This window comes from Amblyraja radiata, chromosome 22, assembly GCF_010909765.2.
Source record: "Amblyraja radiata isolate CabotCenter1 chromosome 22, sAmbRad1.1.pri, whole genome shotgun sequence".
Taxonomy (NCBI): domain Eukaryota; kingdom Metazoa; phylum Chordata; class Chondrichthyes; order Rajiformes; family Rajidae; genus Amblyraja; species Amblyraja radiata.
In genome coordinates this window covers 12,037,654-12,054,412 of record NC_045977.1, presented here as the reverse complement: position 1 = coordinate 12,054,412, position 16,759 = coordinate 12,037,654, and the positions used below count along the sequence as shown (strand labels likewise).

Here is a 16,759-nt window from a genome sequence, read left to right as displayed (position 1 = left end):
ATCTTACTCCGAGTCCCCTTCCGCTGTGCAGGACAAGAGGATTTTTCCCATCGATGAAAAATAAGAGTTATTAGTGTTTAAAAAATGTTGAGATTCTCTCTCCTGAAGGCCAAGCCCCTTCCGGAGGGACGATAAAACCCGGAAGTGTGGAGGTGCCTCAGTTCTCTGCAAGATGGGGGAGCGAGAGGTCGCAATTCTCAGTGAATAACACTGAACACATGTCTACTAAACTGTGAGTGGTTTTACTGACCTGTCAGTGCCCTTAATGTGGTTTGAAAATGTAGTTTGAAAATGCAAAAGTGTGTTTTGGTTTGAAAGTGCTAAAGCAAGCTGTGTTGCCTTTGGTTTTGAAAGTGCTAAAGCAAGCTGTGTTGCCTTTGGTTTTGAAAGTGCTAAAGCAAGCTGTGTTGCCTTTGTTTTGAAAGTGCTAAAGCAAGCTGTGTTGCCTTTGGTTTTGAAAGTGCTAACAAGCTGTGTTGCCTTTGGTTTTGAAAGTGCTAAAGCAAGCTGCTTTGCCTTTGGTTTTGAAAGTGCTAATGCAAGCTGCGTTGCCTTTGGTTTTGAATGCTAAAGCAAGCTGCGTTGCCTTTGGTTTTAAAAGTGCTAAAGCAAGCTGCGTTGCCTTTGGTTTTGAAAGTGCTAAAGCAAGCTGCGTTGCCTTTGGTTTTGAAAGTGCTAAAGCAAGCTGCGTTGCATTTGGTTTTGAAAGTGCTAAAGCGAGTTGCCTTGCCTAATTAGAGCTGCATGCCTAATTGGAGCTGCCTTGCCTTCTATATAATTAAAAGTCTAATCTTGACCACTTCCTGTTTGCGTTTTATATTGATTTTAGAGAAAACGCTACCACGAACGGCTGTGATTTTTGGCCATCTTAAGCAGAGTCCCCCTCCGCTCATCAGGTGCCAAGGATTTCTCCCATCGATGAAAAATAAAAGAGTTATTAGTGTTTAAAAAATGTTGAGATTCTCTCTCCTGTCAATCACGCCATGAAGGCCATGCCCCTTCTGGTGGGTGGGGGAGAGGGACTATAAAACCCGGAAGTGTGGGCGTGGCTCAGTCTCTGCAAGATGGGGGAGGGAGAGGTCACGGCTCGCTGTCTTTAGTGGCCTTGCACCCTGCTTGAAATGGTATGAAACTGCACTTGAATTTGGTGCCCTTGCACCCTGCTTGAAATGCAATTTCAAGGAATAGCCGTGAGTCAACTGCGAGCCCACCAGCCTTGAATGAGTGAGCTGCCAGCACAACAGGCTTGAGTGACTGAGCCACCAGCCCAAGAATCCATTCGGCCCACAATATCCATACTAGCCCTCTGGAAACCAGTCCCTTCAGCGCACACCCATACTAGCGCTCCAGAGAGCCCCCCCAATTGGAATTGGTGGAATATTGTGTTGGGGGACCAGCCCTCCTGTGTGATGCTGGGACCCAATGGGTCCCACTTAGTCTAGTTATTATATTATATTTTTGAAATGTAGCATACCATAGCTTATGAAGACACAAGGAGCTACAGATGCTGGTTAACAAAAAAAGACACTAAATGCTAGAGTTATTCAGTGGATCAGGCAGAATCTCTGGAGAACATGGATAGATAGTAGTTTGGGTCGGATCACTTCTTCAGCATATGTTCACATTGCTTTTGGATCACTTGGCTGATCCCATTATTTATTTTGTTACATAATCCAAGTTACTGAAGTGCTTTGTCGCCATTATGAATTTGTCAGAGTTCAGAACATTTGACATCCAAAGTTTTTGCCATTAGAGAATACATTTCAACATTTTCACCTGGCAGTTTTTATGCAAACTTTGCTCATAGCTCTGCAAATAAATGTTTACTTGACAACATTAAAATGATTAAATGATTCTAAATTCAGTGATATTGTATTTCTAGGTTAACAGTTTCTTTCAGACAAAATAAGTTCATAGTAACTTAAATAAGTTAAACTTTAAAACTTTAAGCATACTACAATCAAAATAATTGAATGCAAATTAGACATGCAAAGTCAAAAAGACACGGGGCTCAAAAGGCTTTATGTAAACCATTTTATTTAACTGATAATTGCAGTGCAAGTCAAAGTTATTTTGAAGCAGGTTAATTATTATGAGTGAAAAGAAGGAGATGATCACCTTGTTGGAACTGTACTATAGGCCCCCAAATGGTCAACTAAAATTGGAGGAAATATGTAGGGAGATGGTGGAGAGTTACAAGAACAATAGTGTTGCCACAGTCGGAGATATTAACTTTAGTACTATGTACTGGGACTCCCATAGTGTTATGTGCTTAAATGCGGTGGAATTCGTAGAGTGTATTCAGGAAAGTTTCCTCAGTCAATATATAGAGGACCCTTCAAGGGAGAGGGCATAGCTTGACCTACTCTTAAGCCAGTGACTAAGGTGTGAATGAAGAAGCAGTTTAGGACCGGTGACCATGTTTCTATTTGGTTTAAAATAGTTATGGAAAATGACAGAATTGGGTCAAGGCAAATTTTGATGGTATTAGATAGGGGCTTACATACATTGATTGGAATAAGTTGTATGCGGGCAGAGGAATGTATGGCAAGTGGGAGGCTATTAAGTGTGCATTTGCAACAGTTCCAAGACCAGCAGGAATAGGGAACCCTGAACAATAAGAGATATTGAGTCTGTCAGAAAATAGGAAGCATGGATCAGGTACAAGCACCTGGGATCAAGTAAATTCCTGCAGAACTATAGGGGATGCAGCAGCATACTTAAGAAAGATATCAGGAAGGCAAAAAGGGGGACATGGGATAGAGACGATTGAGAATCCAGTTATTTTGTAAGTATATTAAAAGAATGACTAGTGAGAGATTAGGGTTCCTCAAGACAAAAGTGGATATATATGTTTTGAGCCGCAGAGTTATGTGGAAAGAGGTAACAGCTTCAAGTTCCTGACAATCCCGGAACCCAGCATGATGCAATTACAAAGAAAACTCACCAATGCCTCTACTTCCTCAGCAATTTGAGGAGATTTGGCATATCCAAATATGTAGAGTTTCTATAGGTGTCCATTGGAGAGCATACTGTCGTGGTCGCATCTCCACCCGGTTCAGTAATTTGAATGCTCATGTCAAGCAGGTTATTCATGTAAACTCAATGACATTCTCAGAGGACAGATGAGAGGCTAAACTAATTTTCATAAAATGACAATGAAGTGACATGTTTCACCATGATTTAACAGGAGTGGATGGCTAATTTGACTAATTTTTGCGTGCCACATTTGCACAAATTTTCCTCGTCACAGTGGCAGTGGGAGTATTACTTGATTATGGTGGAAACATCAGGGGAGCTATTTCTAATTGCTTATCTGCAATCTCTGCTTGATTGTATACTTTGGCATAGTACACAGCTGTGAGCAATTAAATCATATTCACCTTGTTTTTGATATGTAATGTGGAAGTGTTTTTGTATGGATTGCAATCATTGCAATTTTACACATTTAAAATTGTGCTTATACATATATGATTTTACTGAATTGTATACACAGAATTTCACTGTATCTAGGTCCATGTGACAATAAAGTACCATTCACCATTGATTAAATATTTAGAAAAAAGGATTCTAATCTGATCTGGGAACTATTCACCTCAACCATGCTCCCTCTGGTCCTTGCTGCTCTAGTCTTTTCACATCAAGAATAAGAATTTCCAAGGTAACCTTGGGCTCCGAATAATGTTTTAATCCAGCTTCCTCATGCTTCCATTCATATAAATTGATTTCATTGCAGGAAGCCTATACATTTCAGATTTGTACATTACAACATTTGCGATCAATTTAGCCAGTTGAAGAGGAATAAGACACAAATGCTTAGCAGCATGCATCACTAGATTCAAGAACAACTTCTTCCCCACTATTATTGATTCTTGAACATATGTCTCATTAGCCAAGCTTGTATTCCCGATCTCCTAATTAACCTCAATGCAGCCCTTGCACATTTTTTACCTGCACTTTCTCTGTAGCTGGTAGAGCTGCTGCCTCACAGCTCCAAAGATCGGGGTTCGATCCTGACCTTGGGTGCTCTCTGTAGAGTTTGCTTATTCTTCCTGTGACTGCGTGGGTTTCCTCCATGTCCTTCAGTTTCCTCCCACATCCCAAAGACGTGCAGGTTCATTGTTTAAATGCCCTCTGTACATTGCCCCTAGTGTGTAGGAATTGGATGAGAAAGTGGGACAACGTGAAACTAGTATGAACAGATGATTGATCGTCGACGTGGACTTGGACCAAGGGGCCTGTTACCATGCTGTATCTCTAAACTAAGTTATATTCTGCACCGTTTCCTTTTATTTTTGCACAACCTGTTGCACTCATGTACAGTTAGATATGTGTATGGTATAATTTGCCGGAATAGTAGGCAAAATGTTTTTTACAGCACATTGGTGCATATGTCAATAAATCCCCTAAGAAACAAAAATGGAAAAAAAACAAATCAGCATCTGCAGACTCGTGTCTCGAGAAAAATAATCAACCGTTTCACCATTTATTGACAGCAAAATACACACCATTATAAACTCCTGTTCACATTTTCAAATCATCTCATGCTAAAATGGTCATAAATTTGTTCTTCCAGTCATTTATTTCATTGTTCATAGTTATTCAATGTCTCTGAATATCAAAGACCTTCAATAATTCGACAAACTATTTGGCGAAATATTGTTTCCAATCATCTATTTATCCAACCAGCCACCTCTTGCACTACCATGGACATCAGTTTTCAGATGATGCAAATGATAGGGTTTAATTAATTGAGGAATACTGTGATAACATTTCATAAGATATTGAAAACCACTCATACAATTGATAATTAATGTAATGTAATGCAAATGTAATTAATTGCAAGGGGATGCGATTAGCTAAGAGCAATAACCCCATGAACGCATTGCATTGTATATTAAGGCTCCTAAATGGGTTGGAAGTGCAAAGATTCATGCGTCACAAATTTGCAATCTGTTAAAAGTATTGATGCAGATTAGTAAATGTGTAAAAGAAGCAAGCATGGAGTTTCATTTCCATAGAATTAGAACGTAAATGAGAAGTTGTCTTAAACTCACATATTGCAGTGGCCAGACCAACTGGACTTTGTAGTTATTGTCTTTGTTTTAACAACAGAAAGAAACATCAGAGAAAATGCAAAATGTTTACAAAGCTGACAAAAGAATAAAAATTGCAGGATAAACTAAACAAACTTATTCATATGAAAGTTTGAGGTAGTTTAAAAGAAGCTTTTAAAACTATGAACAGTTTTGACAAAGCAGGCAGGCCAACACTGGGGACCATGAATAAAATAGTTACTTGTATTAAAAATCCAACAAAGAAAGTTAGTAAAGGCTCTGTAAAAAAAGAGGAATTAGTTATTACAACAGCTGGTAGAGGAGAATCTAAGAACAAGCTTGTAAGTAGAAATATATACGCGGGAGGAAGCAACAGAAGTATGTTGTAATAGAGTATAATAATAGAGCATCGTGAGATGTTCAACTGGAGCAGAAACACGTCAAATAGCCCGTTTCTATTTTTCTGTTCAGCAAAGCATGGTGGGGGCAGGTGGGAGAGGGGTAGTCAATAAAGTTCTGCTGAATAATCAATGATCAGTATGTGTTGGTATGCTGAGGAACATACAGTATAAGAAATGCAGATGATAGTTTACAAAAAAAAATGCTGGAGTAACTCAGCAAGTCAGGCAACATCCATGGAAAACATGGATAGGTGACGTTTCGGGGTCGAAGCCCTTCTTCACACCGATTGTGGTGGAAGAGCAGGGGAGAAAACTGGATGAGGATAAGCAGGACAAAGCCTGGCAAATTATAGGTAGACTCAGGCGAGCGGAATGTTTGATAGGCAGATGGTTGGACAAATAGGTGTGAGATAAGGATTGTGAAGCCAGAGGACGAAACACAGGTGGAGGGGAAGGGGGAAAGTGGATGCATATCCTGATGGGGCACAGGGAAGGGGGTGGGGGCTGTAGGTTGGTTAACAAAAATTTGGAGAACTCACTGTTCATACCGTTGGGTTGTAAGCTACAGAAGCAGAATGTGAGGTGCTGTTCCTCCAGTTTGATGTGGTCTCACTCTGGCAACGGAAGAGGCCCAGGACAGGAAAGTTAGTTTGGGAATGGGAGTTAAAACGGTTAGCGATCGGGAGATCTAGTGAGCCTTGGTGGACCGTGTGCAAGTGGTCAGCAAAACGGCCATCAAGGCCATGCTTGGCTTATGTCACGGGTATTTTTAGAGCAACATTATAAACCAATAGCCAACTTGATTAAAGTGAACAGACTATTATTCCAGTCTAGATTTTTCAATCAGCAGAAATCCCTGCCGACCTCAAAGTAAACTTTCTATAAATATTTTATAACAGTGCAGAAATCTGGTCCAGAAATGATCTACCCAGAAAATTAAGCTCCTAAACATGCAAGATAATTCCAAGTGAAGAGAGGTGATGCTGATTAAATCAGCTAAAAAACATATATTTTTGAACATCACTTCTCCCTTGCATGAAGTAATAACCAGGCAAAGGAGATTTAAAGCAAGCAGCTTCACAGGATCTAATCTGCAAGGAGAATCTTAGTTACAATGGCTGGTTTCGTTAAAATTGTGGTCAATGATTATCTACGATAATAATGTCGGGCGATTGGAATGGACTTACCTTGCTGTGATAAAATGAATGCTTATGTCAAGCAGTTTACTAATGTAAACTCAATGAAGGCATTAATTTATGCTTGCACAAATTTGCCTTCTCCCAGTTAAAGTGGCAGTGGGAACGTTACTTGATTGTGGTGGTAACATCAGGGAAGCCATTTCTATCTGTTAATCATCCGCAGAACTCCCTGCTAACCTCAAAAACCTTTAAATATTTAAGAAACTCCATGGCAAGAATCCCTGTCCCCACCCCCGGCACACTAAGAAACATTGAGCAATTTCTATTTTTATTGCCTATTTCCAATGCCGACACCTGTCATGAACCTGTTCACTGGTACCCTGCCACAGAATTCTCAGGCAAAGTTTTTATAAAACTTTTAATTTATATTTAATCCAATACTACCATATTAAAACCTGGTTATCCAGGCCAACAAAGATGATCCTGGACAAGTTTGACTAATACTTTCCCCAACAATTTTCCCCTCCAATCATAGCCCCACAACTGAAAGGAAGTCACAGCTCTTGCTGAAATCACTTTAAGAAGAAAACCAGTCGAGTAATCTAGAGTGAAATAAAGTGACCTAGAAATCATTATTATTTTTCAAATCAGAAAAGGTCAATTTTTAAAAGTGTAATCAAAAGCAAACAAAAAATTCTAGCTGCTAGACATATGAAATTACCACAGGTGCCGGAATACCTAGCATTAATGGAGAAAAAAACAGCGGATTCTGAGGATCATCAACCTGAAATGTTAACTGTTTCTCCACAGATGCTGACAGGCCTGCTGGTATTTTCAACAAATTATTCAAAAGCATAATGCTGGAAAGAATGAACTTTCATTGAATTTCTCGGTCATTATATTTTGACGAGTTAATCCTGCATTACAATCCACAAAAGGTTTTGTTTTTTTTTTAAATACTGCAAAAGTTGTTACTTTCACAACGTAATGCCCTATAACAATGACCGAATCAACTTCTTGGCAAATTAACATTTAATTGTCCCAATAACAACAGCATTTCCAAATTTAATGCAACAAGAAAACAGTATTCATCCATCTATGTCTCCAACAATGTCAAATTGGGCAGGTATCATATCCTCCATTTTCTTCCTACATTGGAGGAAAAAGTAATACTGGACTGCTTTACATGCTCACTTGAAAATGCCACTTGAAAAACAGTGAGGCTGTCATAGGAATGTGTACCAAGCAAGAGTACAATGAGAGAAGACATGGTAGTGATAAAATATGCACAAGGAAGAAAATAAATATCCAGTGCATACCAAATAATCAAGGGGAAAACGTTTCAGTAGATTGTCAGAACATAAATTTAAATGATGAAATGAAGATCAATGTTATTACAAATGAGTAAATGAGCAAAAATGCGTGATGCGGCCAGTCAAAAATACTAAGTTCATGCGGGCAAATTTATGTATATCATATGACCACAAATTAAAGAAAGCATTTGATTTGAAACGATTGTTCTATGTTTAAATTCTACACCCATATTCAATATCATTTATTCTCACATTCATCCCTAAATGAATATTCCATTCCATAACCTGAAGCAAACCAATTTTATTAATCAAACACAAGTCTGCAGATTTTCATAATGGGGATTACATCACACACTTCTGTAATAAAGACAAAGTGCTTGAAATATATAGCAGGTCATGTAATATCTGAGGAGAAAGTAAGAGAGTTAATATTTCAGGTCAATGACTATTTATCAGTTAATATAATCCATATAACCATATAACAATTACAGCACGGAAACAGGCCATCTCGACCCTTCTAGTCCGTGCCGAACACATAATCTCCCATAGTCCCATATACCTGCGCTCAGACCATAACCCTCCATTCCTTTCCCATCCATATAACTATCCAATTTATTTTTAAATGATAAAAACGAACCTGCCTCCACCACCTTCACTGGAAGCTCATTCCACACAGCTACCACTCTCTGAGTAAAGAAGTTCCCCCTCATGTTACCCCTAAACTTCAGTCCCTTAATTCTCAAGTCATGTCCCCTTAATGCTGAGTATTTCCTGCAGCAGGGATCAGAAATCCTTTTATTTCAGATTACATGCATCCGTAGTTATTGTTTTTTTCAATTGCAGGTGTTCTCCGGTTACAAGGTTCACAGTCTAAGAACTTTTCATAACCCAAACAGTTCGGAAATCAAAAATGTAGCTGCCTGGCAATGTATTTAAATAACAACAATGCAAGGCCGAAGTGTGGTTAAACCAGGACAATTAGCTCAACTAATCAGACGTTGCCACAACCCGAGATCACATAAGGCAGGATTTCCCTGCCATCCTGAAGCAGCCGGCAAATATGTCCCGCCAGTATTCCATGTGCTCATACATACAGTATGTACAGGCTGTGCAGAGGCTGGTGGCTCATAGCCTGGGGAGGACTTGTACCATTTTAAATATCTTTTTTAACTGCATTGATTCCCTGCAGAGGTTCATTGGAATTGCTATCTATTTATGAATTCCCACAATGTGTAGGTATCATTAGCAAAGCCAGCAATTATTCCCCAGACTTGATGGTAAGGTATCTTGTTCAACCAGTGTGGTCCTTCTGAAGATACACCCACAATGCTGCTAGGTGGGAACTTCCAGGATTTCGGCTCAATGAAGGAACTCCACCTTATTTCCGTGTCAGGAAAGTGTGCAACTTGGGAGAGAATCTGCAGGTAGTATAAATATAGACACTGCTGGAAATGCTCAGCAGCACAGGCAGCCTGAAAGCAAAGGGAGTTAACATTTCTGGTCGATGAGCCTTGGTCAAAACAGGGAAGGAGAGAATGCCAACTTATCTTCTCTCCTGCTGAGTGTTACTAGCATTTTAGATTATCAGCATCTGCACTTTTGATCTTCAGCCTGCAGGTGGTGTCACCTTCATCTTTCGTGGATTTGGATGTTCTGTAGCGAGTAGGCTAAGTGAGTGATTACAGTGCATAATGCAGACCAAACACACTGTGAGCCTAATGCACCAACAATGGACAGAATTAATATTTTGTCTCATGTTTAGCATTTTAATCGTGTGTTTTTTGTTCTGTATGATGTTCTAGAAGCTTATTGTTGTTGTCTAGATTGTTGTAGGAGTTGTACATTCATCCATCACACCTCAGACCTGTGAACAGCAGGTGGCAGAAAGACTGGAGCAGCAAATTGTTTGCCACAGGCTACCCAGTGCCTGACCTGCTGTTGTACAAACTTTATATTGGTGACTGATGCAGTTGGGTTCTGATCAATGGTGATTCCCAGCATGCCAGTGGTGAGGAACTCAGCAATGATAATGTCATTGAATATCAAGGGCACTCGTGTGTTGGAGATGGTAATTTATTGTCTGGCACTTTTGTATTAAGAATGGTGTTTTCCATTTATCAGCCCATGGATTACAAGCGGTTGCATGCAGTCACAGACTGCTTCATTTGCTGAGGAGTTATGAACAGAGCTGAAGATGTGCAATAAATGCCGTTTTATGACTTAAGGATGGAAGGAAATAATTGATGAATCAACTTAATGTCTATGCATCCCTTTGCAACTGGATCTACCACTTCTTCATCAATAGAACACAATCTATACCAATTGGCAAAAACACTTCCTCCTTGAAAACCATCAGCACAGGGTCACCTAAAAGATGTGTGCTCAGCTCCCCACTCACTCATTCTATACCAATGATTGTGTAGCTGGACGCTGTTCCAACTCCATCTTTAAATTAATTGATGACACCACCGGTGTTGAACGAATTACAGATAATGATGAATCAGAATAAAGGAGGGAGATCGATCGACTGATTGAGTGAGTAGTGGCAGAAAAACCACCCTGCTCTCAGAGTCAGTAAAACCATGGAACAGATTGTTAACTTTCAAAGAGGAAGACCAAAGATCCACAAACCTGTATTTATGGTGAAGAGAGTTAACACTCCGAGTTCCTGGGCGAGCATCTCTCTGAAGAACTATCCTGAACCCATGAACGTTGATGCAATCATAAAGAAAGCCCATCAATGCCTCTACTTCCTTAGAAGATTGGAGAGATTTGGTATGTTGATGAATGCTCTCTTGTTAAACATTTCTGGTTAAAGAGGAGATTAATGCAATAGCAAGGAGAGACATTAGCTTGGATGCTGTAGAAGCGGTATGGGTAGAACTGCGAAATAGCCAAGGGCAGAAAACACGTGTTGGAGTTGTATACAGACCACCAAACAGCAGTCGGGAGGTTGGGGATAGCATCAAGGATGAAATTAGGGATGCGTGTAGTAAAGGTACAGCAGTTATCATGGGTGACTTTAATCTACATATAGATTGGGCCAACCAAATTGGTAGCAGCACTGAGGAGGAGGATTTCCTGGAATGTATACAGGGTGTTTTTTTTTAAACCAATATGTAAAGGAACCGACTAGAGGGCAGGCCATCCTAGGCTAGGTATTGTGTAATGAAGAAGGAATAGTTAGATATCTTGTTGTGTAGAGCCCTTTGGGCAACAGTGACCATAATATGGTGGAATTCTGCATTAGGATAGAGAGTGACACAGTTAATTCAGAGACTAGGGTGCTGAACTTGAAGAAAGGCGACTTTGAAGGTATGAGATGGGAATCGGATAGGATAGACTGGCAAATTATACTTAAAGGATTGACGGTGGAGATGCAATGGCAAAGATTTAAAGACCGCATGGATGAACTCCAAAATTTGTTCATCCCTGTCTGGGGAAAAAATAAAACGGGGAAGGCAGCACAACCGTGGCTAACGAGGGAAATCAAGGATAGTGTTAAATCCAAAGAAGAGGCATATATATTGGCCAGAGGAAGAAGCAAACCGGACTGGGAGAAATTTGGAACAACAGAAAGCTTGTGGGGAATATAAAAACTGACTGTAAAAGGTTCTTTAGATATGTAAAAAAGAAAAGATTAGTTAAGACAAATGTAGGTCCCTTACAATCAGAGACAGGTGAATTGATAATGGAAAACAAGGAAATGGCAGAACAGTTAAATGATTACTTTGGTTCTGTCTTCACTAAGGAAGACACAAACAATCTCCCAGAAATGCTAGGGTACTGAGGATCTAGTGGGAGGGAGAAACTGAAGGAAATCCACATTAGTCAGGAAATGGTGTTAGGTAAACTGTTGGGACTGAACGCAGGTAAATCCCCAGGGCCTGATGGTCTGCATTTGAGAGTACTCAAGGAGGTGGCCCTAGAAATCAGGGATGCATTGGTGATCATTTTCCAATGTTCTCTCAACTTTGGATCAGTTCCTGTGGACAGAAGGGTAGCTAATGTAACTCCACTTTTTAAGAAAGGAGAGAGAGAGAAAATGGGGAATTATAGACAGTTAAGCGCCTGTCCTACTTAGGCGATTTTTTAGGCAACTGCTGGTGACTGTCATAGTCATAGCAGGTCGCTGAAAAACCAGCGACTGGACCCCCCTACAACAATGTCTACAAGCTACAACAACCTACCACCTAGTCGACGTCAAGCTACGGCAAGCTACCGACAACCGGTGACCCATTAGGACGTCCACCTACGACCACACAGGTGGCAACCTACGACAACCAAAGTCAACCTATGTCCACCCACGAAAAGCTACGACAAGCTGCGATCCTGTTGGCGACAACTGAAGACAATTCAGTCGCCAGCACCTGTCGCCGATTGATGTAGGTAGTCACCAATGGAATTCACCAAAGTCAGCACCGGCGACAACCTACGTCACCTGGCGATAACTTACGACAGCACCTAGGTCAGGAGAAGTCAAGCTACGCTCATTGGCGTCAACCCAGTCACTGAATGTCGCCGAAAATTTATGAACGTTGACATGGATAGAGAATTGGTTGGCAGACAGGAAGCACAGAGTAGGAATTAACGTGCTCTTTTCAGAATGGCAGGCAGTGACCAGTGGGGTGCCGCAAGGCTCGGTGCTGGGACCCCAGTTATTTACAATATATATTAACGATTTAGACGAGGGAATTAAATGTGACATCTCCAAGTTTGCGGATGACACAAAGCTGGGTGGCAGTGTGAGCTGTGATGAGGATGCTATGAGGCTGCAGGGTGACTTGGATAGGTTGGGTGAGTGGGCAGATGCAGTATAATGTGGATGGATACATGTGAGGTTATCCATTTTGGTGGCAAGAACAGGAAGGCAGATTATTATCTGAATGGTAGACACAAAATGCTGGAGTAACTCAGCGGGATTATCTGAATGGTGTCAGATTAGGAAATTGGGAGGTGCAACAAGACCTGGGTGTGCTTGTACATCAGTCATTGAAAGTAAGCATGCAGGTGCAGCACGCAGTGAAGAAAGCTAATGGCATATTGGCCTTCATTGCTAGAGGATTTGTTTAGGAGCAAGGAGGTCCTACTGCAGTTGTACAGGGTCCTGGTGAGACCGCACCTGGCGTATTGTGTGCAATTTTGGTCTCCTAATTTGAAGAAGGACATTGTTGCTATTGAGGGAGTGCAGCGTAGGTTCACAAAGTTAATTCCCAGGATGGCGGGACGTTCACATGTTGATATAATGGAGCAGCTGGGCCTGTATACTCTGGAATTTAGAGGGTATATTATTGAAACATAAAAGATTATTTAGGGTTTGGACACGCTTGAGGCAGGAAACATGTTCCCGATGTTGGGGAGTCCAGAACCAGGGGCCACAGTTTAAGAATAAGGGGTAAGTCATTTAGAAAGAAGATGAGGAAAAACTTTTTCACACAGATAGTTGTGAATCTGTGGAATCCTCTGCTTCAGAAGGCAGTGGAGGCTTTTTCTCTGGAGGCTTTCAAGAGAGAGTTAGATAGATTATCATTTCCTAGATACCCATGAAACATTGATGTCTCCAGTGACCAGAAACTCAACTGCACAAACCACACAAATATTAGGGGGATGGGGAGTGAGAGCGGAGCTGCAGGATATAGAGGAGACCATGGTGAGAGCCTCATCTATAATAGAAGAGGGGGAATGAGGAGAATGGGAGATCTCCGATGCAGGGTCTCCTCTATATCCCGCAGCTCCGCTCTCACTCCACATCCCCTACTCGAAACAAGGACAGAGTCCCCCTTGTCCTCACCTTCTACCCTACCAGCCGTCGCATACATTATATAATCCTCCAACATTTTCGCCACCTCCAATGGGATCCCACCACTGGCCGCATCTTCCCATCTCCTCCCCTTTCTGCTTTCCGCAGAGACCGCTCCCTCCGTAACTCCCTGGTCAATTTGTCCCTTCCCACCCAAACCAACCCTCCCCTGGTACTTTCCCTGGCAACCACAGGAAATGCTACACTTGTCTCTTTACCTCCACCCTCAACTCCATCCAAGGACCCAAGCAGTCTTTCCAGGTATGGCAGAGGTTCACCTGCACCTCCTCCAACCTCATCTACTGCATGCACTGTTCCAGGTGTCAACTTCTCTACATCGGTGAGACCAAGCGCAGGCTTGGCGATCGCTTCGCCCAACACCACTGTTCAGTTCGCAATAACCAACCTGATCTCCCGGTGCCTCAGCACTTCAACTCCCCCTCCAATTCCGAATCCGATTTTTTTGTCCTGGGCCTCCGCCATTGCCAGAGTGAGGCCCAGCGCAAATTGGAGGAACAGCACCTCATATTTCGCTTGGGTAGTTTACACCCCAGCGGTATGAACATTGACCTCTAATTTCAGGTAGTCCTTGCTTTCTCCCTCCTTCCCCTCCCATTCCCAGCTCTCCCACAAGCTTACTGTCTCTGCCTCTTCCTTTTTTTTTCACCCCCCCCCCCCCCCCCCGACATCAGTCTGAAGAAGGGTCTCGACCCGAAACGTCACGTATTCCTTCTCTCCATAGATGCTGCCTCACCCGCTGAGTTTCTCCAGCATTTTTGTCTACCTTAGATGATAGGCAATAATGATTTTCATAAGCATTAGTATACCATACTTTTCAATTAGAAGAGGGAAAAAAAGTGAATCTTGGGAATTGGAGAAGGGGGGAAAGATATATCTGAAATTGATTGAAGTTGTTTTAAGATATATTGCAGTGAATGCTATACAAATTAGGTGAAAGATATTTAAAACAGCAAGATATATACTTAAGGGACAGCTGCCTAAAAAAGAGAGATCAGTGCTTATTTAGGTATTGAAATCTAAATGAAGTGCTCCCAAGTGTTTAGACAGTTGCTCTTAAAAATTAATGTTAGACCATAATCCTTTCTCTGAAATATTTTCCATTATTCAACCCTCAATTCATACACTTCCAGTTCAAATTTATTTTGCTGATTCCATGGTGTATATGAAATTAAGTTTTCTACCCTGTTTAAGGTACTTTTATCATTTTACCTCTTTCCTGTTTATGATTTTATCTTGAACTCAATTATGTTATGGTGCAGGCTCTGGTGCTTCTCTGATCTTAATGCTCAGTTGTCCAATGGTGTTTCCTGAGTCGAGATAAAACGTTGACCCAGAACTAAGTACTGCAGACGCTGGAAATCAAACAGAAATAATGCTTGGGGAGAGGAATAGAAATCATAGAAATCTATGTGGAGAGAAATAATTTCAAATCGACAGAATACTATTTCCCTCCTGATGGAATGAAAGCATTCACAGTGATGGTTTTAGTTTTTTGCATATCTTTCATTCATTTGTTCTACAATACTCTACATCACCATCCATATCTTTTGTTTCCCTCACCCCGACTCTCAGTCTGAAGAAGGTTCTTGACCCGAAAAGTTGCGGATTCCTTCTCTCCAGAGATGCTGCCCGACCCGCTGATTTACTCCAGCACATTGTGTCCAGCATCTTTACCTGATCCTGTTCTTCCTCAGTGCCAGCTCCTCCTCCTCCTCTGTGCCAAAATCCAGGGACACGTCCTCCGTGTCGTCCACCAGCGCCTGCACACAACGGAGAAAGGGATTTAAAAAAATGAATGAATGGAGACGGGCTGAGACTCTTCGGGATCCTCACGGAGCCGCTGCCGGGCGAGACCAGACCAGACCCGTCCAGGGACCCCTACAATCCTGTCAGGTGAGGCAGAAATTCATTTGCACCTCCTCCAACCTCATCTACTGTATCCATTGTTCAAGATGTGGACTCTTATACATTGATGTGACCAAATGTAGACTGGGCGATCGTTTCGCTGAACACCTTCGCTCAGTCTGCCTGGACCTACCTGATCTCCTGGTTGCCAAACACTTTAATTCCCCTTCCCACACTGACCTTTCTGTCCTGGGTCTCCTCCGTTGTCCTAGTGAGGCTAAACACAAATTGGAGGAACAGCATTTCATATTTCGCTTGGGCAGCTTACAGTCCCGCGACTGTATGAATATTAATTTCTCTTAACTTCCAGTTGCTTTCCCTCTCTCTCTCCATCCCTCCCCCACCCAAGTCGCACCAGCTTCTCGTTTTCACCCAACAAACAGCTAACAATGGAAGATAGACACAAAACGCTGGAGGAACTCAACGGGACAGGCAGCATCTTTGGGGGGAGATGGGTGACGTTTCGAGTCGAGACCCTTCTTCAGACTGACAATGGCCCGTCTCCTTTATCGTCGTTACGTTTTTGCATATCTTTTATTCACGTGTTCTATATCTATCTACATCACCGTCGATATCTCTCTATCTCCCTCTCCCCTGACTCTCAGCCTGGAGAAGGTTCTCGACCCGAAACGTCATCCATTTCTTCTCTCCAGAGATGCTGTCTGTCCCGCCGAGTTACTCCAGCTGTTTCTGTTTATCTTCGGTGTAAACAAGCATCTGTAGTTCCTCCCTACGGGCTGGACTAGGCCGGACTGGGCTGGATCGGACCGGACTGGACTGGATCGGGCCGGACTGGGCCAGACGCTGCTCACCTGCCTCATGACGGTTGCTCGGCAGCGGCTCCGCTCCCGTCTCCGTTTCCGACTCCGGTGTCACCGTCAAATGTTTCCGGCCGAGGTATGATCTTTGGTCGCTACGGGCGTTGCATCACCTAATTCCTCCCCCCTACTTGTTCTACACCGGGCCGACACAAAATGCTGGAAACAGACACGAAACACTCGTTTGCCATTCATGGCGTAATCCAGATCATTTTAGAAGCTCTCGTTAATAGAAAACGGTTAAGCAGCAAAGACGGCGTGTGGTATATGTAGGAAGGAACTGCAGATGGTGGTTTAAACCGAAG

General features: G+C 42.1%; 1 protein-coding gene across 4 annotated transcripts in view; it reads right to left on the bottom strand.

The window, feature by feature from the left end:
• The window catches only part of tvp23a (trans-golgi network vesicle protein 23 homolog A), a 33,198-nt gene extending 16,671 nt beyond the window's left edge, over positions 1 to 16,527 (bottom strand). For all 4 annotated transcript variants that reach the window (XR_004415302.1, XM_033040423.1, XM_033040425.1 and 1 more), the window contains exons 1-2: positions 16,449 to 16,527; positions 15,406 to 15,491 (exon numbers count right to left, since the gene is read on the bottom strand). Coding sequence is in view for 3 of the 4 variants with exons in the window: in XM_033040423.1 (XP_032896314.1) it covers positions 15,406 to 15,491; positions 16,449 to 16,457 (95 nt within the window). In the remaining variant the exon portion in view is untranslated. The remainder of the gene's footprint in view (positions 1 to 15,405; positions 15,492 to 16,448) is intronic.
• Positions 16,528 to 16,759: the final 232 nt, after the last annotated feature.